The 27388-nt window shown below is 42.3% G+C and overlaps 1 protein-coding gene across 1 annotated transcript in view; it reads left to right on the top strand.

Annotated features, from left to right (window-relative positions):
* Window positions 1–4678: 4678 nt before the first annotated feature.
* Window positions 4679–27388, top strand: part of LOC144510129 (inactive carboxypeptidase-like protein X2) — a 66554-nt gene continuing 43844 nt past the window's right edge. Inside the window, exons 1-7 of the mRNA XM_078239480.1 lie at window positions 4679–5448; window positions 7569–8003; window positions 13329–13388; window positions 17743–17844; window positions 19555–19629; window positions 20928–21041; window positions 21899–21976. Of these exons, the coding sequence (XP_078095606.1) occupies window positions 5199–5448; window positions 7569–8003; window positions 13329–13388; window positions 17743–17844; window positions 19555–19629; window positions 20928–21041; window positions 21899–21976 (1114 nt within the window). The 5' untranslated portion in view covers window positions 4679–5198. The remainder of the gene's footprint in view (window positions 5449–7568; window positions 8004–13328; window positions 13389–17742; window positions 17845–19554; window positions 19630–20927; window positions 21042–21898; window positions 21977–27388) is intronic.

Genomic DNA, 27388 nt, shown 5'->3' on the forward strand with positions numbered 1-27388 from the left:
CTTGAGATGCTCTTAATATATAAGGCCGAACAAGCAGAAGTCTACGTCATTCACAACTATTGCTGAAATATTTAAATTATCAACCAAGAGCATAGTCTCTGGATCTTGCCAGAAAACCTGGAGAAATTGCTGCCCTTTTTTCAATCTCTTGAGCTGTAATGACTTTCATCAGGCAATTGAGGTGAGCCTGTTAGAATATGAACTCCCTGATTAAGGGCCGCCTACGGCCATACTAATCTGAAAACGCCCGACCTTGTCTGATCTCGGAAGCGAAGCAGACTCTGCCCTAAGTTAAATTGATTTTGTTTATTTGGTTGTACACAAAAATATGTCCCTGATTAAGGGCCAAATTGATGGGCCAGTCAGAGAGCCTCTTTCTCTGTACTTAACCAGGTGTGTCAGTTCCTCTGGGACTCCAAGTGTAGACTGCTAACTGAAAGCACTCTGTATGCTGTTGTCAGACTTGTAAATAAAGGGATTTTGGTGAAGGGACTTCTGCCTCCGAGGCCTTGTTACAACAGCCAAGTCTGAATGATAGTCTGTTTTCAACATTCTGTGGGGACTGGTTAATTATATTTAAACAAACCTAGGCCTCATCCCTACCTAACTGCAACCCAATCCACACCTATAGCCTCCAAATGTTTCAGTTACTCTCTGATGTCTCATGCATATTCCCTTCAATGTACAGATGTTACTTCAGCTGTTTGGATTCCACTTTTTAATTTTTCCTCCAAAGCCTTTCTGCCTCTCCATATCCCTCTCCTCCTTTCAAACTCTGCTTAAAATCCACCTCTTTGGCCAAGCCTCTTGTTCGCCTCTCCCAACCATTTTTTTGGGGCTTGGCAACCAAGCCCTTTGTGACAGAATTGAGAAGTGGCTGAGGATATGTTCCTAGTGCAATGACTGCTGCATTGTTGTGTCACCTTTGGGATGAGACATTAAATTAAGGCCCTATAGCTATCAAATGAGATGGATGTAAAAGACTGGCACTGCTCAGTACTTTGTATCAGAAGAGGCATAGCTTAAGCAATACTTGCTGTTGTAATTTTTCATTACTGTTTGCTTTTTACTTTTAATGAACCATAGCCAAGGCTATGGGCCCCAAAAACATTTCAGCCATAACGCTGAACATAGAACATAGAACATTACAGCGCAGAACAGGCCCTTCGGCCCACGATGTTGCACCGACCAGTTAAAAAAAAAACTGTGACCCTCCAACCTAAACCAATTTCTTTTCGTCCATGAACCTATCTACGGATCTCTTAAACGCCCCCAAACTAGGCGCATTTACTACTGATGCTGGCAGGACATTCCAATCCCTCACCACCCTCTGGGTAAAGAACCTACCCCTGACATCGGTTCTATAACTACCCCCCCTCAATTTAAAGCCATGCCCCCTCGTGCTGGATTTCTCCATCAGAGGAAAAAGGCTATCACTATCCACCCTATCTAAACCTCTAATCATCTTATATGTTTCAATAAGATCCCCTCTTAGCCGCCGCCTTTCCAGCGAAAACAATCCCAAATCCCTCAGCCTCTCCTCATAGGATCTCCCCTCCATACCAGGCAACATCCTGGTAAACCTCCTCTGCACCCTCTCCAAAGCCTCCACATCCTTCCTGTAATGTGGGGACCAGAACTGCACACAGTACTCCAAGTGCGGCCGCACCAGAGTTGTGTACAGTTGCAACATAACGCTACGACTCCTAAATTCAATCCCCCTACCAATAAACGCCAAGACACCATATGAAGGTCCATGATTCAGAGCCAGCTGAGTTTCCAGCCAAGATTTTCCAGTCTAATTACAACACTGGCATTGGCCAGATCATTTGGAAAATTGTCACAAATATAGGACAAATCGAATCTGCTCATTAGCCGACTCACAATCACCAAAATATTGATGGAAGGGGTCGTCATCAGTACTATACACCTGCTCAATAATGCTCAGTTTGGGTTCAGCTAGGATCATGGCTCCAGGCTTCACTGCAACCAAACATGAACAAGAGTGTTGAATTCTAGAAGTGAGAATGACTGCCCTTCACATCAGGGTGACACTTGACCAAGTGTGGCACCAAGGAATCCTGCCAAAACTGAAGCCAGTAGGAATCAAAGAGTAAACTTGTTGGTGGAGGGTGGAATCATTCCGAGCACCAAGGAAGTTTGTTGCAACTGCTGGAAGTCAATCATTTCATTCTCACAATATTGCTGCAGGAATTCCTCAGGGTAGTGTCCACTGTCACTGTCTTATTAATTACATTGTTGTGGTCCAGTGAAAATCACTTTGTTAGACTGACAATTGCGTTATGATGGTTCAATGGCAATTACAATGTTAAACACATGATGGGTATTGGTACACCAATAAATGGAGATATTGGCTGGCACTTTCCAGCTGTTCCCGCTGGCAGGATCTTCCGGTCACAGCAGTTTCCCAGTGGGTGGGGTGGGGGGGGAGGGGGGGGTGCATACAGCTGGAAAGAAACCCTATTGACAGCCATGAGACTGGAAGATCCCACCACCAGCCAATGACAGATCGCCTCTGTCACTGCAAAACTTGCCACAGGGGCGTGCAGAAAATTCTGTCTGCTAATTTGTTTTACAATTGGTCATACACCAAATAGTATGCATAGCTGTGACACTGACGATCGGAAGAATTGGAAGATTCTGTGACTTTGCTTTTCTGGCTTGGAAATGAACTTGTTTTAAGGTACAGGCTAGTTTCGGACTTCTTCCTCAACTTACAATCACTGGAACTAACATCCTCGGTCCAACCATCTCCAACTGCTTCATCATGACCCTCCCCCCAAAGAAGATGGGGGTGTTCAATGATCATTTCACAATGTTCAATATCATTCACAGCTCCTTGGATACTGAAGCAGTCCATGTCTGCATGCAGCAACATCTGGATAACAACCAAGCTTGGATTGAGAAGTGACAAGTAATGTTGCCCACACAAGGCAATGATTACCTCCAACAACAGAGTGAAAATATCTCCGCATAGCATTCTCATTGCTAACCCTCAGAACAACATCCTGGGATTACTATTGACCAGAAACTCAACTGAATCAGCCATACAATTGCTGAAGCTACTGGAGCAGCTGAGAGGCTTGAAATTCTACAGAAGTGGTTCACCTCCTGATTCTCTAGGGGATTTTCACAGTAATTTCATTGCAGTGTTAATGTAAGCCTATTTGTGACACTAATAAATAAAACTTAAACTTAAAATCCATCCTCCACCAACAAGTCAGGATTATGATGCAATAATTAACCGGGGAAGCACAGACAAGATCCAGAAACTTGCCACTATCCAGAATAAAACAATTCACTAGTACAGCATCCAATCCAATAATTAAATATCCCTCAAACACGAGCATACCGTACGTAGCTGGATTGCTTAGAGTCACCAAGGTTTCGCACATCCCAAAGTCATAACCTTCACCACATTGAAGAACAAGACTAATAGGTGCAGAGAAACACCATTGCCCCCAAGTACTCCTCCGAGTCACATACCATCCTCACTTAGGCATATAGCACAATGCCTTCATTGTTACTGAATCAAAATCCTGGAATTCCCTATTTAACAGTCTTGTGGGTGTACCTTTACCACATAAACTACAGCAGTTCAAGAGGTTGGTCAAACCACCACTGACCTGCCAGTGGCACCCATATCTCAAGAATAAGTAACAAATTCAAAAATTGTAGTTTTAGCTGAATTTTCATGGTCTGGTACAATAATTTCTTCTTCCACTTTCTGAAGATTAGAACACGATAGCACTTGGATCAATTCAATTCACTAATTACAGTCAATAGGGTTTCTGTTCAACCCCTGAGAACATGGCATCAGATATCATGTGTATAAAATCACACTGATTCATTGGGAGCCCGAGAAATGGAGTGATGGATTCATTCCTACAATCCCTATGTGCAGATAACATCTCAGCCATACATTCCTGGAGGTCCAGAGGAAAGTGGGAAACTTTTTTTTATCATGGACTAAGTGAATGATGATAGGAGTTTGGGCCTTTTTTTCCACAACTGATAATTAATGACATATCTATTGTTACATTTAAAAATGGGATGTATATATTTTGTTAACCAAAAGAAATAGAGGGAAAGGTGGGCATATGGAGTTAGGTTGGAGATCAGCTACAACCTCATTGAACAGGCTTAAAAGGCCTACTCCTGTTACAGTGTTCCTAAAACCAAGATGTGTAACTGTTGCATTCCCCTAACCACTTGGATGTGAGATGCAATTCAGCCGAGAGAAACGGGAGGTGAAGAATGTCTGGAGAGACATGTCTTTAAAATGTCAAGACATGCCTTAAAAAGAGGGTGCTTTGTTATTCCAGCAAGCATGAAATTCACCACTTTCCAACAACAGCAGAGTTTTCAACAGTTTATAACCCTGGTCATTGCTCCTTTGTGTATTGGTGGAGAAATCACAGAAGACTGTATCATCTCTTTAATGATTAACTCTCAACAATGCTTTCTGGTGCAAATGACTCACTCACTGCTTTGCACATTTAATCTCCTTCCTGATTTATGTTGGCTGTTGAATTTGGAGAATTTGTGCCAAGCTTTTTTTCCCCTCTTTTTTCGCAATTCAGACTCTGAGTATACATTGACCGGGTGGGGGTTAATTTCCTTCCTTGTTTATGACAAAAAAGTACAGCTGCCAAACCCAGTCAGTCAGCGGAGGAGAGCGGCAGGCAGACGAGGAGAGTGAAGGGGGACATTTCAAAGCAGCCACAGTTCAGCATCAAAGAGGGGAAGTCCAGTCATTGCCCGGGAACTCTGATCTGCAGGCTCCATCCAAGCTTAATGCAAAAACCTTCCAGCACTATTCAATGGAGTTTTATTGCCGCCGTTTAATCGTGTTCACGGGGGTCGAATATTAACCCTTCTGTAACTTTTTTTATGTATACGATATTCAACGTGGCAAGGATTTGATAAAACTTTGATTTTCAAAACATATCGGGCTGTGTCTGAATTGTGGCTGTGTCCGGCTTAATCTGTCCCTGGTTCGGGAGAATTGGTGCCGGCTTCGTTTCTGCTCATGCTGCATTGAACTTTTGTTTGCTCTGGGCTGGGCTTGTCCGGGCACCCGCTGTCTCGCTGTTGTACCGGTGGGATTCTCTGCACGAGCTGTTGTTTTTCCACTATTTGTAGCTTTGCCCGAGTCTTTTCTGCACCCAGCTGAGATGACAGGGTGCGGTGCCTACCCTCTGACAATCTTAACACTTCTCGCTCTGAACAACGCTGGTTTCACTCAGTCCCTGATCGCCCCTGAAGACTCTCAAATCCAAGTCAGGTCCACCCAGTGGAATGAGGAGAAGACAGCGGGGCTGTCCCCTGATACGATCCCCCCTGCAGAAACGGAGGATGCAGCAGAACACACGGGACCCTTTAGGATACTGGCAGCTCAGAGTGTTTCCAAAGAAACATCTCCTGGTAAGTGTCAATCTTCAGTCCAGTTAAGATGTGAAGAACATAGATTCTGCTGCAGGTACACCAGAGATGTGCCATACAAAGGCATAACTTCCAAGCCTGAATAAATAAAACTAACATGTCCTGGGGGGCAAATTTGAATTGTCTATGTTCCAGATTGCCTTGAATACTTTCCCAGTAGAGAAGTCATCTTATCTAAGTCCAGTGGTTTCTTTATGTTTCTGCAACATAGACAGCGCCATACTTGTCTAGTGGGCGCAGTGGGTCAGGTCCCTGCCTCGGAGCCAGTAGCTCCAGGTTCATGTCCCACGCCAGAACTTGATGGTCAAGGAAGTTGCATTCATAACATGGCCAATAGGTTGAGGATCAACCTGCAAAATCCTTCCAACAGGTGCCAATGACAAGCAGTAAGCGTGGCAGAGTCTCCTGGTCAGCCAGGCTTGATGCTGAGTGGCACTCCTCAAGCTATAAAAGCCTTTGACGACAGGCTAGCAACCTGTTCCAGGAAAAAAAGCCTCTGCCTTGTGCACCACTAGGTGTCAAAATTTGTCTCGTGCTGTCACACATGGAGTGCATATTTAGGTTGTAATCTGACCTTTTTAGAAGTAACTTCTTCCATTTTTTTGAGCAGAGTTTTATCAGGAATTCGGGTCTTCTCCATGGCTCTGGGATTTCAAAATAAAGTGGCTGCATTAGAATCCAACGTCTTGTTATTGAATTAAGGATGAGAACATGCATCTGAAATAGGATCTGATTGAAAAAGAACTCTGGGATCATTTAAGAAATACCTGTGCTGGAAAGAAGTGGAATTAATAATGTGAAATGAATCACCTTCATCCAAATGTCATGCAAATTCATATGATTTCTGAAAAATGGGGATGAGAACCTGATATAGATGGGGGCAGATGAATCATAGAATCCCTACAGTGCAGAGGAGGCCATTCAGCCCATTCAGTCTCCACTGACTCTCTGACAGAGTACTTTACGTCGGCCCTCGACGCTATTTTTTAAAATCCAATTCAATCCAATCAAGTCCAATTCAGAGTGTCAACAAGCGAGACATTCCCGACTCATGCTGACAAGACAGGGCTCTCATCTCCTGTCTTGGGCTTGATCTACATAATCCAAGCTGATTGGAGTAGGCATTACACCCCCTCCAAGGCTTGATCTCATTTGCATCTTAGCCAAAGGCCGAGATGCCGCTTTTAAAAATTGCTTCAAATGAAGCTAAAACGTAACCTAATGACTTCAACCAAATACAGCATGTCGATTCTACACTTGATCTTAGCCTATCCTATCCCCATAACCTCACACATTTCCCACGGCTAATCCATCTAACCTACAAATCCTGGGACACCAGGGGGCAATTTAGCATGGTCAATCCACTTAATTTGTACATTTTTGGACTGTGGAAGGAAACCAGAGCACCCGGAGGAAACCCACAGACACGGGGGCAATGTGCAAACTCCACACAGTCACCCAAGGTCGGAATTAAACCTGGATCCCTGGTGCTGTGAGGCAGCAGTGCTAACCACTGTGCCACTGTGCCGCCCTATGAAGCGCCATCATTCAGCATGTTATGAAATTTGCCCTGTCTGAAATTTGCCACAACATAGTACAAGTAACAACTATCAAAGTGTTTTTGTTTGATGAGGATCAACAATGTGGAAGGAACTTGATCTCTGCATATTTTATTAACTTCTGGGAATTTAAGTTAAAATTTACATCTGAATTTTCCGTACAATTGCAAAATTCTTGTTTCCCTCTTAGGTTCCTCCACATTCCAAGAAACATAGCATTAAACACAATAAATTTTGCACTTTATGATCCACCATTTTTCAGTGCTGCTCTCCAACTATAGTTATCCCCATTATCTCCTCCTTTCCCTTTTCAGTCCCATACGCTATGCTATAATCTTATGAGAAAACCCATCATCATTTCATCCTCCATAAGATTTCCTTGTCCAACTTAATTGGCCCCTATACTTTAATTATTCTTTTATTATACTTTAGTTGAGAAAATAACACACCAATTGAGGTTCTCTACCAACCGTTTTCATCTTTGCTGTTCGATTTTCCTTTTTTTTGTTTCCGTCAGTACTTCATATTTTACTCTTTCGACAGTGAGATCCAGGAAATCCACAGGAAAGATAAAAGGCACAGAGGAAACTCTTCCACAAGCAAGAAAAAGACGCGGAGAATCAGATGATGTACTGATAGTAACAGCTGAGAAATTGACAAACCCGACAGGAACACCCAAAAAGGCCAAGAAAGAGAAAAAGCCCAAAGAGAAATCTCCAAAGCCCAAGAAAGAGAAAAAACCCAAAGAGAAGTCGTCAAAGCCCAAGAAAGAGAAAAAACCCAAAGATAAAAACTCAAAACCAAAAAAAGAGAAAAAACCTAAAGAAAAGCAGCCAAAGCCTAAGAAAGAAAAGAAACCCAAGAAACCAGTTGAAAAGCTGGAGGAAACTGAAGATGCTTTGAAGGAAGAGGAAGAGAACCCTCAACAACCTTTCCAGGGAGAGGAAGAAAAGTCCCTGCCAGTGGAAGAATACAAGGGTATGTATAAAATAATCTGTTCACAATAGATGGGGGCATTGCCTTGAGCATTTCCTTTGATAAGTTTACAGCAATGAGTGTTCCAACACTGAAATAAATCAACTGTTTAAATGCAGCTATCTGCACTTCTATGACTCCATGTTATAGGCGTTGGATGATGGTTCATCAAACAGGGCTGATCTGTGATATATAAATAATACTCTTGGCCAGTTACCGTACTGACATCAACACTTGCACAAATATATCTAGTTCCAAGAAATCTCTGCTCAATTGAAAATAAACAATTAAACAAATCTTATAATCTTTCTATAAATTTTCTCTTAATCACCAGTTGCCATATTACTGAAAAAGAATTACTTGCCAGTGAAAATTGGGAACTTTGAGGGCAGGCCAAATGATTGCTTGTTTTCTACTTGCTTTAAAACATTTCTCTGGCTAATTAATATTAAAAGATGAAACCTGTGCTTTGAAATCCCTTATTCTTTTTGTTAATAACCCAAACGACCCTCAAAACAGAAAAACTTGGAAACTCTGAGGTGATAACTGCAAAAGCATCTCACACTATTGGTTATTTAAATTCATTAATCAGATGCAGTCATTAACATTAATCATATGAAACTAGAATGCAAGAAAGAAAGACAAGGATTTATATCATGGTTATGATCTCAGGATATCCTTCCTAATCAGCCAGTGAAACACTTTTGTGGTGCAGCCACTGTTATAACATGAGAGACGCCACTGCCAATTTGCACAAAGCACAGTCTCATTAACAGTAATGTGATAATAGCCAAAATAATCTACAGAGTGAAGTTGGTTGAGGGCTAAATTTTGGCCAGGTTACTGATATTTAACCACTTCACAGATGGGATGGTATGGTGGCACAGTGGTTAGCACTGCTGCCTCACAGCACCAGGGACCCGGGTTCGATTTCCAGCTTGGGTCACTGTGTGTGCGGAGTCTCACATTCTCCGCGTGTCTGAGTGGGTTTCCTCCAGGTGCTCCAGTTTCCTCCCACAATCCGAAAGACGTGCTGGTTAGGTGCATTGGCCATGCTAAATTCTCCCTCAGTGTACCCGAACAGGCGCCGGAGTGTGGCGCCGAGGGAATTTTCACACTAACTTCATTGCAGTGTTAATGTAAACCTACTTGTGACACTGATAAAAAAACTGAAATGTCAGTCCTGTGTCCAACAAAGAACGAGAACCAACCTATCCAAAGTGGCTTCAGTGCAATTAAACTAGCTGACAGGAGAGCCTGTTGAGGTTAATAGAACATAGAACAGTACAGCACAGAACAGGCCCTTCGGCCCACGATGTTGTGCCGAGCTTTATCTGAAACCAAGATCAAGCTATCCCACTCCCTATCATCCTGGTGTGCTCCATGTACCTATCCAATAACCGCTTAAATGTTTCTAAAGTGTCTGACTCCACTATCACTGCAGGCAGTCCATTCCACACCCCAACCACTCTCTGAGTAAAGAACCTACCTCGGACATCCTTCCTATATCTCCCACCACGAACCCTATAGTTATGCCCCCTTGTAATAGCTCCATCCACCCGAGGAAATAGTCTTTGAACGTTCACTCTATCTATCCCCTTCATCATTTTATAAACCTCTATTAAGTCTCCCCTCAGCCTCCTCCGCTCCAGAGAGAACAGCCCTAGCTCCCTCAACCTTTCCTCATAAGACCTACCCTCCAAACCAGGCAGCATCCTGGTAAATCTCCTTTGCACTCTTTCTAGCGCTTCCACATCCTTCTTATAGTGAGGTGACCAGAACTGCACACAATATTCCAAATGTGGTCTCACCAAGGTCCTGTACAGTTGCAGCATAACCCCACGGCTCTTAAACTCCAACCCCCTGTTAATAAAAGCTAACACACTATAGGCCTTCTTCACAGCTCTATCCACTTGAGTGGCATCCTTCAGAGATCTGTGGATATGGACCCCAAGATCTCTCTGTTCCTCCACAGTCTTCAGAACCCTACCTTTGACCCTGTAATCCACATTTAAATTAGTCCTACCAAAATGAATCACCTCACATTTGTCAGGGTTAAACTCCATCTGCCATTTTTCAGCCCAGGTTATCTTCAGGTTGCTGAAGATAAAAGCTTTAATGCAGCTTGCTTACAGGATTCCTGTCAGATGATACTTGATCTGGCACAGCTTCAGCTTTCTGGAGATTTCCTCTTTCATGAAATAAACAATCCCTAACCTTCATATAGTGTAATACATCGCTCGGAAGACCTTAAATCAGACAGGAGAATGGAAAGTTTAAGGGTATTATTCCTTTTTAAGTTGCAAAATTTTCAAAATATCCTGTTTAAAAAAAGACTTTTTCAGCTGTCTCACAATTTTGGGTCTTTTCTTTGCTGCTTGATCACTGCAGAATATCACTGACATCTGAAGCAGCTCCTTTGACTGCAATGGGATTCCTAACTTTGGCTCAGTTTGAGGACAGACCTGGAGTGATGGGTCCCAGGGAAGTATGCAACAGGCCGGTACACTACATATTCTACACCTGCTTGTCATCTTTGCCTGAACTTGGGTGACCCGAGATTGGTCCTGAGGCCAGTCAAAGTATGAATTTTGTTGCAGTATATGGAACTGCTCTCAAAGCCTGCCCCTCAGTGTGGTCCAGATTGCCTCGGCTAGGAGGAAGTAGCTGACTTGGAGAGGCAAAGGCAAAATACCACAGAGGCTGGAAATCTGGAATAAAAACAGAAATGCTGGAAACACGCAGTAGGTCAGGTAGAATCTGTGGAGGGAAAAACAGAGTTTACATTTTAGGTTAATGATTTGTCAGCAGTACTGCTAAAAGTTAGATATGTAACAGGTTGGAGAGTTTTTTTCAAATGAAGCTTTTGAAATTTTTGGAGAGATTATTTTGTAAAAGAAATCGAGTGTATTAAATGAATGTTTCCCGAGATTTTCTTGCCCTTCAAATTACTTTCCTGCCTTTTCAAAATTCACTCTCTTTTAGCAAACATCTTCAAAACCATGCCAAGCTCTATAACTGAATTGGAAAAGCAAAGTGAGAAGGACACACCCCAGCACAGAAGTTGGAGCCTCAGTACTTAGTATCATATTTGAGTGATGCATGGGCCTTTGGAGAGCCTCCAATCACCAACCAACTAAAGTCAGCTGCATTGCTACAGTAAAGATCAATAGCAAGATATTCCATCAGAATGGAGAGTTGTTCATGGGTATCATTGCTAGCAGCCATTGGAATGCCTGCTCTCATTGCTGAATTGTGATCATAAGGAGATCCAGTCAGGGATGAGGGCAGCTTGAGAAAAGCAATATTCAGAGTTGAAATAGTGAATATTTCAGTCAATAAACACCTGACTCTTTTCTACTGCCTGTTTCCAGTTATCAGGTACTCTCTGGTACCTCCCCCATGTAGACATGTCACAGGATATCCAACTATATACAGCAACATGACATCCACACACATGAACTTTCCAACAGGAAGCATCAGATGATGATCAGGAATGGGAGCCCCCCTTTCACCGAGGGCACTGAATAACTGTAACACTCCTACAGTTGCCTAGACAGAAGATTCACCAAATGGGCCTCTTGGCGTGTATGACTCAGCTAATTATTGGATGAATGCACTGAGCCATTCAGGAAGCATTCAATTCCCTTCCACTCAAGAATTGTAGAGATGTCATATGGGCAGTAGCAAACAGTGCACTGACAGAGGGGGATTCTGATTCGATCAGCTGCACTCACTAAGTCCCAATTTTAGCTGTAATGTTGGAACAGGCGCTGAAGGGGGACAATCAGAATGAAAAATCAGAGGCAGAGTCTGCAGTGGGTTGGTTTTGCATTTCTTTTCATGAGACTGTGTAGTGACAGGTGGAGATCAAGTATTAGGTAGCATGCCCCAGCCACAGTTGGACATATGCTGGGAGTATAAGGAGAGAAAGGAAAAAATAACTTAGTATTCTGTTGACTAGCTCAGTTAGATCATATCTTATCACCCATCCCGATTGTTCACTGTGAGTCATCTTCAATTGTTATCTTTATTGTTCCTTCCTGCTCATCTTTAATTGGCAAACTGCTTCTTCAGATGTGAGTCTTGTTCAATTCTAGAGTAATGTTTCAGGCTTTTCGGCTCCCAGTGTGCTGACATCTTTTGCCCTTTTCTGTTCTTCCCTCTCAAGGCCTCACAGCATGCCAAGGGTCATGCTGCATCATTCTGACTTCACTTACATCCTGCACTCTGATGAATTACAGCATTACATTGACATTCTTACAACTGAACATTGCTGCTCATGGCAAGTGAGGAGACAAAAAGAAGTGCTGTGTACACACTGTGGTAGCAAAGTTTGATACGTTAGCTAGAAATCATCTCGTTTGCAGCATTCAGACACACTTCAGCTTAGAATCACTCAGTCTGCAGATTTCCAATTATATAATATTTCTTAACTGTATTCTGATGCAGTTCTATACAACAAGAATCATTTGGATGCATGTAGAATTCAAATTGAACTGTTTCTTTACTTGAGATTAGAAACATTTAAATTGAATTATGAACATCTCAGGAGTCACAGATAATCGTTCAGTCAGACTCTGAAAGAGACCCACAAATGAAATATGAGGTGTGGAAGAAACCTCAGCTGTGGTAGAAATCACAGAAACATGCAATGAGGGAGAAGTGGGCCGCGCGCAGCACTGAAAGTGAGGGAATATATCTCAGGATATTTTGGATTTTTTGATCAGGATCAGATGTTTTATCATTTATTTATAGCAGTTCACGCATGTAGCACAACTGTTTGAGACAGTTACAAATCCTGCTAAGCTTTGAAGCAAAAAGCATGAACTTTAGTTCAGGACTAATTATAGCTTAGCCAGTACAGATATTTAGATAAAATGAAAAAGAAACACAGATTTATAAAGCAATTTATAAAGAAATTGATCAGGGAACACAAAAGATTGGAGTAGATGGAGGCGTACAGATTTATTAAGGAACATTATTTGTTGAAAGAATACAGAGTCGGCTTTGCAGGCTTTGTTTTTATTCAAACTAAACAATTACTGACAAAGCGGGGGGGATATAATTTATGCCCAATATAAGGTGAGAGTTTTTGCAATGAAGCCCAGTAATTATCATGTTTCCGACATAAACTGGCATCAAACACATGAGGTGAAAGTCTCTCAATAGCTTCCCAAGGTAAGAAACAGGCACAAAAATTCTCCGTGCTGTACAATTCTATGTGAATGACTGCCCTTTCAGTTTTAAATATGAATTTGGAAAAAAAAGTATAATTTATCAGTTCTTTCTAAAAAATGTGTTTTTTTTGTTATTTCTGATTTACAGAAACTCCAACTGAGCCTGTCACAGAAATGCTGGAAGAAATTGTTACAGGCCTGGAAATATGTAAGCATAATCAGAATCGAACAGATTCAAAGATGGCATAGTGTTTACACGTGGAGGCAGTTACTTCAAGATTCAGTATAGACCCGGCATTTACCCGAATGCTGCCAAACAAAATTCCTCTACTTTCTCTTCACAAAACAATAGAAAAGCGAGTAGCCAATCCTAGACTGTGGCCATTAAACACAGCTGTTCTGAGACCTGTCATATTAGTCCCTTGAAATTTTTGGTTTGACCTACCAAGCCAATGATCGTACTCCTCCTCTGCTGCTGGTAAATTAGATCAAAGGCTGATTAGTCATTTCATTGATATCAGATTTACAACGATTACAAAATCCACATAAGTGGAACGGAACGGAAAAAGCAGAAATAGATTATTTTTTATTAAAAGTGATTTTAATGTCTCCAAAGCCTACTTCTTTGGATCATTATATTCCTCCCACATCTGCAGGGTACTACACATACTCACGTAAAAGTCAAGTTTCTAAGACTAAATATTTAGCCAAATGGTAGGGGATCAACCTTTACATGAGTCATAGTTTCAGGGGGCTGAAAACTACCCTCTCCTATTGGCTCATTTTTGCTGGGGTACAGTTCTACATGTTTTTAACCTGCCCATATGGCCAAGACAGTGAGTGTAGACAGATTGTGGGGACAATTTTGAGCCCGCACTCTCCATGTGAAGGATCGCCGGTGCAGGCAAAAGGTCCAGAGAGAATCAAAGAATGCAATTCTCGTCAATGAGATTGCATTTCCCAATTTCCCTCAGTGGCAGTGTCACGAGATTCGCACCCACAAAGGGCAGTAATCTCATTTAAATAGATTGCATAAATTTTAATATGAGTAACACCACATAAAAACACAGAAACTAGAAGTAGAAGTAGGTCATTCGGCCCTTCAACCCTGCTCCACCATTCATCTTGATCATGGCTGATCATCAAATTCAATACCCTGATCCCCCCTTCCTCCCATATCCCTTGATCCCTTTAGCCCCAAGAGCTATGTCTAATTTCTTCTTGAAATCAGACAACGTTTTGGCCTCAGCTACATTCGGTGGTAGTGCATTCCACACATTCACCACCCTCCAGGTGAAGAAATTTCTCATCACCTCAGTTCTAAAAGGTTTATCCCTTATCCTCAAACTATGAACCCTAGTGGAACTCCCCCACCATTGGGAACATTCTTTCTGAATCTACCCTGTCTAACCTTGTTAGAATTTTATAAGTTTCTATGAGATCCCCTCTCACTCTTCTAAACTCCAGTGAATATAATCCTAACCAATTTAGTCTCTCCTCAGATGACAGATGCCATCCCAGGAATCAGCCCAGTAAACCTTCACTGAATACCCTCTATCCTCAGATAAGGGCACCAAAACTGCACACAATACTCCAGGTGTGGCCTCACCAATGCCCTATACAATTGCAGTAAAACATCCCTATACTCAAATACTCTCGTTATGAAGGCCAACCTACCATTTGCCTTCTTCACTGCCTGCTGTACCTGTGACTGATGCACAGAGACTCCAAGGTCTTGTTGAGTATCCACCTCTTCCAATTTACACTCATTCAAGTAATAATCTGTCTTCCTATTATTGCTACCAAAGTGGATAACCTCACATTTATCAACATTATACTGTATCTGCCATGCAGATGCCCTCACACTCAGCCTGTCCAAATCACACTGAAGCATCTCTGCATCCTCCTCACAGCTCACCCTCATCTGCAAATTTGAAGATGATAAATTCAGTTCCCTTTTCCAAGTCATTAATATATAATGTGAACAGTTGGGTTCCTAGCACAGATCCCTGTGGAATCCCATGAGTTACTGACTGCCAATCAGAAAAAGACCCATTTATGCCAACTCTTTGCTTCCCATCTGCAAACCAGCTTTCTATCCATCTCAAGACATTACCTGCAAACCCATGTGCTTTAACTTTACATAATAGTCTGTTATGTGAGACCTTGTCGAAAGCCCCCTGAAAGTCGAAATAAACCACATCCACTGGTTCTCCTCGGTCAACTCTACTAGTTACAGCCTCAAAAAATTCCAATAGATTCGTCAACCATGATTTCCCTTTTGTAAATCCATGCTAACTTTGTCTGATTATACCACTGCCGAGTTATGAAATCCTTGATAATAGACTCTAGCAACTTCCCTCGTACCGATGTTAGGCTCACTGGTCTATAGTTCCCTGTTTTCTCTTTACCTCCCTTTTAGAATAGCGGGCTTACATTAGCTACCCTCCAATCTGAAGGAACTATTCCAGAGTCCAAAGAATTTTGGAAAATAACCACCAATGGATCTACTTCCTCTTTCTCGAGTCACTTCATTAAGTACTCTGGGGTGAAGATTATCAGGACCTGGAGATTTATCCACCTTCAATCCCATCAACTTCCCCAAAACCATTTCTCTACTAATGCTGATTTCCTTCAGCTCTTCACTAAAACATGTTTCTCTCAGCACTTCGGACACATTATTCATGTTTTCCTTTGTGAAGACTGAAGCAAAGTACAAATTTAATTCCTCAGCCATTTCTTTATTCCCCATTATGAATCCTCCCATTTCTGACTGTAAGGGGCCGACATTCATTTTTGTCAGTCTTTTTCTCTTCACATACCGATAGAAACGTTTACAGTCAGTTTTTATGTTCCCTGCTAGCTTACTTTCATGCTCCATTTTTCCCTTCCTAATCAATCCCTTGGTCCTCCTTTGCTGAATTTTAAACTGCTCCTAATCCTCAGCCAATACTTTTTCATGACACACCCCCCTCACTAAGTATTCATAAGTTGTGAGATTTGGCCAAACGAGAAACAGTGGATGAGATCCCTCTGGAGGGGTGGGGGGAGGTGGGAACGGAGGCAAGTATAGCTCCCAGGAGGACAGAGACATGACAAGTCACTGCCCTGTCACTGCACCCTGGCACAGTTTGGCACTGCTAGCTTGGCACAGTGCCAGCCTGGCCATGCCAAACCGTGCAGGGGCAGTGCAAGGGGCGGACCCTATTGGGAGCCTAAATGGTGGGGGGGCTAAATTTACAGGTGGTGGGGGGGGTGAGGAAGAGCACCGGAGGGGGATGAGAATGTTGGTGATGATTGTTGGGGGTGGGGGTAGAGTCCCCAATATCACCGTGGTGGCAGGGGAAAGGTTATTTTTTGTTCTGATTGGGGCGTCCTCTGAAGATGGCACCCCAATCTCTGTGGAGTGCGTCTTGCCAGCTCTGAGGTCACGACTTGCCAGTGATGGCATAAACCACACCCACGCATTTTTAATTTATTAAGAGGCTCAAAATCTGGAGAGACAACTGGTCTGTGGAGCTGGAGAGCTTCATGCCAGTTTCTGTCTGAGCCTTTGAAGAATTTTGGTAAGATTCCTGTCAGAGAAATCACCACTGAGTCTGAACTAGTCTTCGTATTGCCATCCACAGACAAGCTGTTGGTGGGGAGCTCAGCTCTTTGAGCTGTTCTCTGGAGGGTTAGCATAACAGCAACACTGCTAACATTTCAGTTTCTTCTTACGATGTCTTGTTTCGGCATCACTGTGAGTAAGATGAAAATCTTTAAACAATGGTCAAGCTAAAGCAGGTAGAATTCACTGAAGCTGCTGGCAGCCTGAGGGTTCATTCTCCAAGAGAATGGCTTACACAACAAAGTAATTTTCGAGCAACGTGAATTTCCATTACAGAAAGTACCAAATGTAATAAATCTGCACTGAAGAGTGACCCAATTACAATGTTCCATTGCCAGTGTTAGCTCAACACTTCTATCAGATGTTTGTCAGTTTCCTGCATTTAGCTCTTGACGTAAGATCGTATAGGTAAAATAGAATCAACATGACTATATTTCATGTTTCTTGAAGGTACACTCTCGAACATGTTCATGCTCAGATTTCCATTCTCTCGTGGTCCCATTTTTGAAGTGGAATGAATGCCTCACCCCCCCCCCTCACCATAACCAATGGGGAAAAGGAAACAAAACATCATTGGAAATTCAGATCTGAACAGGTTCCAGCTCTCTTTATGTAATCCTTTGGGTTGTTCCATATATTAAAAAGGTTCAATTGAAAGCAGATGTAGCAACCAGACTGCGAACCCACAGAAAGACCTGAAGCTGATATTCTAAAAGGGGAAGGAGGAAACCCTAGAGACTCCTCGGGGGGAGGAAACAGATGGGCTAGTATTCACCAGTTTAAGATACAAAGTTATACAAGAAAATATAAAGGTTAATTCAACTCTTGTCTGGATCTTGGTGTTTACCTGGGGATCTGGGAGATTGGAATTCCTGAGTACTGCCGGAGTAAATGAATGATGTAAAGGCAGAACAGAGGGGAAAACAACCAAAATCTGCTTTTCTTTTCCCAGTTGAGTATGACTTGTGGCCGACTGAACCCCCCACCATGCCATTCATTGAATCTCCTTTTGTTGAACATGAGGAATCGGAAATCACTGAAGAAGAGAAAATGGGTAGGTTCATTACATTGTCGTTACTATTCAGAACAGAATGATTCAGAGAATGTCAGCTGAACACCTATAGATGGAGTCAGTTCCAGTTGGAGTCAGGCACCACAGTACTTTAATGTTCTAAGTACCTGAGGTGGGGTCAGAACAGGCAGGATCCTTTCGTCACAGGCTCCTGTGCTTCTCTTCTCTCACTTGTCCTTTGAAGAGGAGGAAAATCAAGATTTTCTTTTCCACTGTGATTTGAGTGCGGCAACATCAGAAAGCTGGGTCGATCCACCCATCTGTTACAAGTATGTTTCAATGAACCAAAAGGCCTTTTTCTTTGTCTTTCCCTTTCCTTCTGCAGTTATAACTGACAAACATGGTGTGGCTATAGAAAGATAGCTGGAGAATGGGAGAAAACTGATGCGATACTACAGACATTGTAGATAGAATAAATTAGGGCAGTGGTTTTCAAACTGAGCTTTGCAAGATAATGTAAAAGTGCTCACGTAGGCGGCCAGAGGCAGGCTTGGTGTGAGCCAATAAACGGGAGTGGAGTGTGACTACCACATGTGCAATGTGGAGTGAGCTGATTATTTCACGGGTGTGGGGGGTTGGGGGGGGGGGGGGGGGGAGCCTGCATGAGAGAATGTTAATAAAAGCAGGGAGATTGCTGTATCTATATGTAATCTGCAAGTAAAATGATTGTAAGGAAATATCTGTTTACATAAAAGTATCATCAAAACTCTATTTACATGCAGCACTTGCATTGTATGAATAATTCATTGTATTGATTTAGAATGGGAATAATTACTTGTTCATTTAAAAAGGGGTTCTTCAAGGGAAAAAATTGAGAAACACTGAAGTTCAGTTTATTTAACACAATTAACACTACAATGAAGTTGCTCTGAAAATCCCTTAGTCGCCCCACACCGGCGCCTGTTCAGCTACACTGAGGGAGAATTTAGTATGGTCAATCCACCTAACCAGTATGTCTTTTGGACTGCGGGAGGAAACCAGAGCATCTGGAGGAAACCCATGCAGACACGGGGAGAACGTGCAATATCCGCACAGACAGTGACCCAAGCTGGGAAATGAACATAGGTCACTGGCGCTGTGAGGTAGCAGTGCTAACCACTGTAAAAATAAAAGAGGGAAAAATTCAATTTTGGGAGGAGAGAGCAGATGGCGGTAAATCAGTTGCAATTTTCAACTTGATTCCAGTGGAAAGTAAAATTGGAAGGGTTTCATAATGCACTGTCGCCTCACTATTACCTCAAAGTGAATTTCATCCCCAACTAGATGAGAACTGTAATGAAGTGCACACAAGATGTGATGTGACTCCACAGACCGATATAACTCAACAAAGTGAGAAGCAGATGTTAAGTTAAAGCATTTGAGGGGAGCAATCAACAATAAATTCAAATTGACGACAGGAATATATTTATCATCATTTTGGCAGTCGAAGCCCTCTGCATTCTAAGATCTTGCTCATTATTGCATACAGTTAAAATGGAAAAGATTTGCATTGACAGGGAGAAGAGAGGAGCATTTTCCAAATGTTGGCACAGGCATGATAGGCTGAATTGCCACTTTGTGTGCTGTATGAGACCATTTCTGAAATTTCCTGGTGTGTATTAGACCCTCTTCCTCTTGCTATGCTCCGTGTACCTCAGTTAATCCAATTTTTGGATGTGAAGTCTTCAATTTTAAATTTCCTTACTTTTACAGCTGAACCGACAGAAATTCCAACGGAGTCGTATGGAGACAATTATGATTATGGAATAGGTGAAGATGTGGACGAATGTGAGTTTAAAAAAACATTTCTTCCTCTGCGAAAGCAAAAAAAAGTGCAGAGCTACAAAATGGAAACCTCTACTCATTAGTACTTTAGACTAATGACAGTGGACACAAGTGAAATGTTACGTTAACTCATTGTTGAGTGGACATAGTGTCTCCTCGAGGGGAGAGCTGGCATCAGAGGGGTTAATCAAAATGTAAGAAAAAAATGGCAGGAAGTCATTTCGCAAAAACGGTCTCGTTTATAGTGTCTGAACATCAGCCAGTACTGTTATGTAAACCTCCTACAGGATGAATCATCCTTTGTGTCCCAAAATCAGATTCTTAAAAAAAATAACATTACTGGTCTTTAACAGCTTGGGTGCAGCCATTTTCTTGATCAACAGAAGCAATATTTCAAATAAATTTAAGAGCCAGCCTCTGCAACGCATTCCAGCTTCAAAGTGCTGCTTTACGTGTATATTTATTCTTGGTTCCTAGAAAATCCGTGCGCACAGTATAAATATTTTAACTGAAACTAAATGCTTAAATTTTTAAATATGAAAACATACTAAGTAGCTATAAGTAGCCAGAACAACTGAGACTTTTTCTACTCAAACAGAAATGGTTAAGGGAAATTTTTAAAAGAGCTTTCAAAATTATGAACTGTTATTGAGGCTAAACAGTAAAAGTTTGCTTTCATTGGTTAGTGAATCCAGAACAGAAGAGCACACACTCAGGTGGAGTAAAGTTGCTTTGAGACAGAGGCCATAACATTAAAAAGGGCAGCATGGTGGCAAGCGCTGCTGCCTCATAGCTCCAGGGACTGGAGTTCAATTCTGGCCTCGGATAACTGTCTGTGTGGAGTTTGCACGTTCTCCCCGTGTCTGCATGGGTTTCCTCCGGATGCCCCAGTTTCCTCCCACACTCCAAAGATGTGCGGGTTAGGTAGTTTGGCCATGCTAAATTGCGCCTTGGTGTCAGGGGGATTAGCCTGGTAAATATGTGGGGTTACAGGGATGGGGCCTGGGTGGGATTGTTGTCAGTGCAGGCTCGATGGGCCGAATGGCCTCCTGCACTGCCATCATTCCTCCAGGAAAAGGTGAAGTCTAACAATACCCCTCCTGGGGAAACTCACAGATTCTTACATTTGAGGTGCTTCCTCCTTTATTTCTAGTCTGTCTTAAAATAACCAATGTTGTCCTCTTTAAGTGGAATGCAATCTCTTTTATTTAACTCAGCAATTGCCTTTTTCCACAAGTTTTGAGAATCAGCATGTGAGTGGCATAGGTCCCATTGTAGCCAAATTCTGCTCATCATTGCAGATGACTGGAGCAGACCAGAGGAAAAACCAAAGGAACCATATGACACAACACTTGAGAAGGAGCTGGAGTTTGATTTGGATATTGAAGAAGTTGAACCAGATGAATATGGAGAGTGTAAGTTAGTCTATCAGTTCTGACACTGTTTCAGCGATCATATGTGCTATATACACTTCATAACATTGCAGTTACACATCTAGTTGAAGACTGCCGAAGAATTCTCACAATTGAGACCAGCTCACGTGTCAGATCAGCTAACTGAGAATGTTTCACCCAGATCTTCCCATTGGTTAGAACTTACTACACCTATCAGTCAGAAAAGTTCCATCTCACTCTGCTGAGGTGGGAAATTGACAAAATAGGATACAGCAGCGGTGGGCAGCACAGTGGTACAGCGGTTGGCACTGCTGCCTCACAGTGCCAGAGACCCGGGTTCAATTCCGGCCTCAGGTTACTGTCTGTGTTTGTACATTCTCCCCGTGTCTCCGTGGGTTTCCTCCGGGTGCTCCGGTTTCCTCCCACACTCCAAAGATGTGTAGGTTAGGTGGATTAGCCATGCTCAATGTGTGTCAGGAGGATTTGCAGGGTAAATATGTAGTGTTACGGGGATAGGGCCTGGGTGGGATTGTTGTTGGTGGAGGCTCGATGGGCCAAATGGAATTCTATGATTCTATAATTTTAACACTGCAGTCAAATAAGGATTAAATGTGATAAATTTGCACACACTCCTTTCGTATTTCCTAAGCCCAGTCGATAAAATGAAAATGGGATGGTAAGATCCTGCACAAAAAGAGTTTGCAGTCTTCCACTTACTTTTCGGCATTCATAATTCCAGAACAATGCACAATATTACAAATTGTAGAGCGATGAACAAAAATGAATGAAACTGGGGTATATCACCTTGCATCTAGAAATGTATTCTTGGCTCTGTGACAAATATTAATTCAGCATAAAATGGATTGTGCGTTTTTCAGTGCAACCGAAAGAGCCCAAATCTGATGAAACATACGGCTATGAAGATGTATGGGACTATCCTTGGTTCGAAGATAACTGTAAGTATTTTTTATGACAATGACAGTACTATTGCTTTCTGTCTGTGTGATATTTCACAGTATCCTTGATTGTGCCATATGTCACAAGCTGTTAAATGACAAAGAATAATTTCATTTCCCTGACCCCAGCATTTTCAAATGCGCTAACAACATAGACGATCTTTCTGATTTCTTCAATTCCCACTGAAAATCCAACACAATGTGGCGACAGCATGGTTACTCCTTCGTCACTACTTCCATACATCAGAGGCACGATTTTACCAGCTGTCAATGCCACACTCCTGCTGCAACGAGGTCGGAGAATTTGGCGGCCAGACAAATTTCCGTTCATTGCAGCAGAATGGGAAAATCGGCCATAACATTCGAGCCAAGGAGTTAAAGCAACACAGATATTTCTCACTGTGCTGTGTTTCATCAGACATTTGAATCAAGGTCATTCATTTCTTGCATGGCTAACATTATGCTGACATTGGGTCAGATCTAGTTCAGTTGCTCGACTAACTTTAAACTCCTCAGACTGGCTTCTGAAATAGTTAGTGTCAGATATTTCATTTAATACAAAATAAAATCGCTGTTTTTCGTGAATTGCCTATCTCAGTTTAAAGGCATAATTTCTCCGAATATCAGTTCCCTCACTTATCAGCATTCTATATCATAATTCTCTTCTAAAGCATTTATTCTGAACTTAAAAAAACATCCCTATAATAACAGAAGTCTTTCTGATATCTATTTGCAAAGTATCTGTCTGGATAACCAGTTAAAACCTATGAATTACCTCCCCATTGTTTGGGTCTGAGGGAAACAATATCCCATCTTCTTTACCTTGAGAATCCACACTCTTTCAGGCTTCAGGTTTTTAATCAAACACATCCTAACATCCTTCAAGCCTTTAATGGAAAACAAAATGACCAAAGGGTGCAAAATGGTGAGAAGGCCATCTGAGCAGAAAATTGTCCAGAAATATTTCTGAGGATATGTACAGCTGAAGTGTGCCTTTTTGCAACTAAGACTGTCATGTGGTTTCCTGACGATTGCAGAAGCATCTGGCAGAAACCAAGGTACTGATCCTGTTTATTTACTATGACCAGTAATAAAGAAACCAAGAAATTATCAAACATCAGCAAAACTGTGGAGCTCCTCAAAAGAACAGAGGAGAAGTGAGCAGGCTAGCCTTATGTACAACCCAACTGCTGCATCAATGCAGCACTGGTGGAGGTCCGGCCACACACCTACCCATATACACAAACTATGTGTGTGGCTTCAAAGAATCAATGGGGAGTTCAAAGATAAATAACTCCCCAGTCCAACATAAAATGAGTTCATATTACGAACAGTAACAGACAAATATCTTGGAAAAATTATGTAATCTTGAACAATAAGTTGTTTCAATGCGAGAAGTTTATTTGTTCATTTGTTTCAATGCGAGAAGTTTAACAGGGTAAGGCAGATGAACTTAGAGCTTGGATTAGTACTAGGAACTATGATGTTGTTGCCATTACAGAGACTTGGTTAAGGGAAGGACAGGATTGGCAGCTTAATATTCCAGGATACAGATGTTTCAGGCGGGATAGAGGGGGATGTAAAAGGGGTGGGGGAGTTGCACTACTGGTTAAGGAGAATATCACAGCTGTACTCCAGGAGGACACCTCGGAGGGCTCATACAGCGAGGCAATATGGGTAGAGCTCAGAAATAGGAACGGTGTAGTCACAATGTTGGGGGTTTACTATAGGCCATCCAACTGCCAGTGGGGGTTGGAGGAACAGATATGTAGGTAGATTTTGGCAAGGTGTAAAAGTAACAGGGTTGTTGGGGTGGGAGATTTTAACTTCCCCTATATTGACTGGGACTCACTTAGTGCTAGGGGCGTGGATGGGGCAGAGTTTGTAAGGAGCATCCAGGAGGGCTTCTTGAAACAGTATGTAGATAGTCCAACTGGGGAAGAGGCCTCACTGGACCTGGTATTGGGGAATGAGCCCGGCCAGTTGGTCGATGTTTTAGTAGGGGAGCAGTTCGGGAACAGTGACCACAATTCAGTAAGCTTTAAGGTACTGATGGATAAAGATAAGTGTAGTCCTCAAGTTAACGTGCTAAATTGGGGGAAGGCTAATTACAACAATATTAGGCAGGAACTGAAGAATGTAGATTGGGGGCAGATGTTTGAGGGCAAATCAACATCTGGCATGTGGGAGGCTTTCAAGTGTAAGTTGATAGAGATTCAGGACCGGCACATTCCTGTAAGGATGAAGGATAAGTATGGCAAGTTTTGGGAACCTTGGATAACGAGAGATATTGTGAGCCTAGTCAAAGAGAAAAAGGAAGCATTTGTCAAAGCTAGGAGGCTGGGAACATACAAAGCAAGTGTGGAATACAAAGAAAGTAGAAAGAAACTTAAGCAAGGAATAAGGAGGGCTAAAAGGGGTCACATAAAAGCATTGGCCAGCAGGATTAAGGAAAATCCCAAGGCTTTTTATACATATATAAAGAGCAAGAGGGTAGCATGGAGAGGGTTGGCCCACTCAAGGACAAGAGAGGGAATCTATGTGTGGAGCCAGAGGAAATGGGCGAGGTATTAAATGAGTACTTTGCGTCAGTATTCACCAAAGAGAAGGACTTGGTGGATGATGAGTCTGGGAAAGGATGTGTAAATAATTTGAGTCATGTTGAGATCAAAAAGGAGGAGGTATTGGGGTTTTTGAGAAACATTAAGGTAGACATGTCCCCAGGGCCTGATGGGATATACCCCAGAATACTGAGAGCGGCAAGGGAGGAAATTGCTGGGGTCTTGAGAGAAATCTTTGTATCTTCACTTGCTACAGTGGCAGTCCCAGAGGATTGGAGAATAGCCAATGTTGTTCCTTTGTTTAAGAAGGGTAGCAAGAATAATCCAGGTAATTACAGGCCGGTGAGCCTTACATCAGTGGTAGGGGAATTATTGGAGAGGATTCTTCGAGACAGGATTTATTCCCACTTAGAAATAAGTGGACGTGTTAGTGAGAGGCAACATGGTTTTGTGAAGGGGAGGTCGTGTCTCACGAATTTGATCGAGTTTTTAGAGGAAGTGGCGAAGAAGATTGATGAGGGTAGGGCAGTGGATGTTGTCTGCATGGACTTCAGTAAGGCCTTTGACAAGGTCCCTCATGGCAGACTGGTGCAGAAGGTGATGTCGCATGGGATCAGAGGTGAGCTGGCAAGGTGGATACAAAACTGGCTCGGTCAAAGAAGACAGAGGGTAGCAGTGGAAGGGTGTGTTTCTGAATGGAGGGCTGTAACAAGTGGCGTTCCTCAGGGATCAGTGCTGGGACCTTTGCTTTTTGTAATATATATAAATGATTTGGAGAAAAATGTAACTGGTTTGATTAGTAAGTTTGCGGATGACACAAAGATTGGTGGATTTGCGGATAGCGATGAGGACCATCAGAGGATACAGCAGGATATAGATCAATTGGAGACTTGGGCGGAGAGATGGCAGGTGGAGTTTAATCCGGACAAATGTGAGGTAATGCATTTTGGAAGATCTAATACAGATAGGAAATATACAGTAAACGGCAGTACCCTTAAGAGTATTGATAGGCAAAGGGATCTGGGTGTACAGGTACAAAGATCACTGAAAGTGGCAATGCAGGTGGAGAAGGTAGTCAAGAAGGCATACGGCATGCTTGCCTTCATCGGTCGGGGCATTGAGTTTAAAAATTGGCAAGTCATGTTGCAGCTTTATAGAACCTTAGTTAGGCTGCACTTGGAATATAGTGTTCAATTCTGGTCGCCACACTACCTGAAGGATGTGGAGGCTTTGGAGAGGGTAGAGAAAAGATTTACCAGGATGTTGCCTGGTGTGGAGGGCATTAGCTATGAGGAGAGGTTGGAGAAATTTGGTTTGTTCTCACTGGAACAACGAAGGTTGAGGGGTGACCTGATAGAAGTCTACAAGATTATGAGAGGAATGACAGAGTAGATAGTCAGAAGCTTTTTCCCAGGGTGGAAGAGTCAATTACTAGGGGGCATAGGTTTAAGGTGCGAGGGGCAAGGTTTAAAGGAGATGTACGAGGCAGCTTTATTACACAGAGAGTAGTGGGTGCCTGGAACTCGTTGCCGGGGGAGGTAGTGGAAGCGGATACGGTAGTGACTTTTAAGGCGCGTCTTAACAAATACATGAATAGGATGGGAATAGAGGGATATGGTCCCCGAAAGGATAGGGGGTTTTAGTTAAGTCAGGCAGCATGGTCGGTGCAGGCTTGGAGGGCCTGTGCTGTAATTTTTTTTGTTCTTTAATAATGGAATGGTGGAGAGGGAGTGGGGTGGGAGGAGAATGGTGCAGTGAGGAGAGGAAGGTCTGCATCCTTTGCTCCACAGTAACATTTATACTGAATTCCATGTCTCTTTTATAAGGTGCACTTCTCATAATGCCTTCTTACATCAATTATTTCCAATGTTTCCCAGTTTCAGTGAATGCAATGTTGTTATTTCAATGCCACAGCACTGCAAATATTGCACCATTAAGTACTGTTACTGTTTAAACCAAAGTTAGTGCCTAATTTTAATCCTATTGCATTAAAGATAACAACTCCTTTATGTGAAGGTTTCTCAAACCAAGGTGAAGGGCCAAAGCCTCAGTACGACCACTTCTTGACTGATTTAAGCTTTCCCATTCCTCAGATGACATCAATCGTAGGTTTCAAAATTTTGCATCAGGAGAAAATTACTGAGGACTAAGGGACCCTCCTGGTTTAAGGATGTGAGAAAGAGGGAGTTAGTCTGGGAAACAATGCAATAAATTTTGTCTCAATGAAATGAAGATTTGGTGCAGATGAAGAGAGAATGGAAGGTGGAGGAACATTTAGAATTATCTTTTTGGAGTTAAACCTGAAAAATAGAGTGGAAGAATTGTAGCATTATATCAGTAAAATCACAGATAATAAAGTTATGAAAAAGAGAGGATGATTAAAGTTTGGAGGTGACGTAAAGATAGTCCAATAAATAACATGTTTTTTCTACCAGGCAAGAGTAGGCAGTAGAAGAGTCTTCCTACATTTGGGAGTAATATATAAGATTTGAACACATTTTTATAGAGTTCTACTGCATGGAGTGGGAAGGAGAAGTATGCCATGAAGCTGTAACTAAGTTCCCTCGATGCATGAGAGGAGATGGAGGAATTTTATTTCAATTTAAAGGAAGGAATGAGCCCAAAAATTTCTATTCACAAAGAAGAGCCATGGTGAAGCTATCAAAACACTAAGGTGGTGGCGACCAACTGGACATGCCAGATTCGGTGTGAAAGTGTGTCTCCAAAGAACTGAACAATTTTAGATTTCTATTGTCCTATCAAAGGGCATGAAAGAGATAAAGCTGTTATGATTCAAGTACATTACAATGCAGACACAGTCATGGTTCAGTGCACTGAAAGAAGGCAACGA

The sequence above is a fragment of the Mustelus asterias genome, chromosome 22 (genome assembly GCF_964213995.1).
Source record: "Mustelus asterias chromosome 22, sMusAst1.hap1.1, whole genome shotgun sequence".
NCBI lineage: Eukaryota > Metazoa > Chordata > Chondrichthyes > Carcharhiniformes > Triakidae > Mustelus > Mustelus asterias.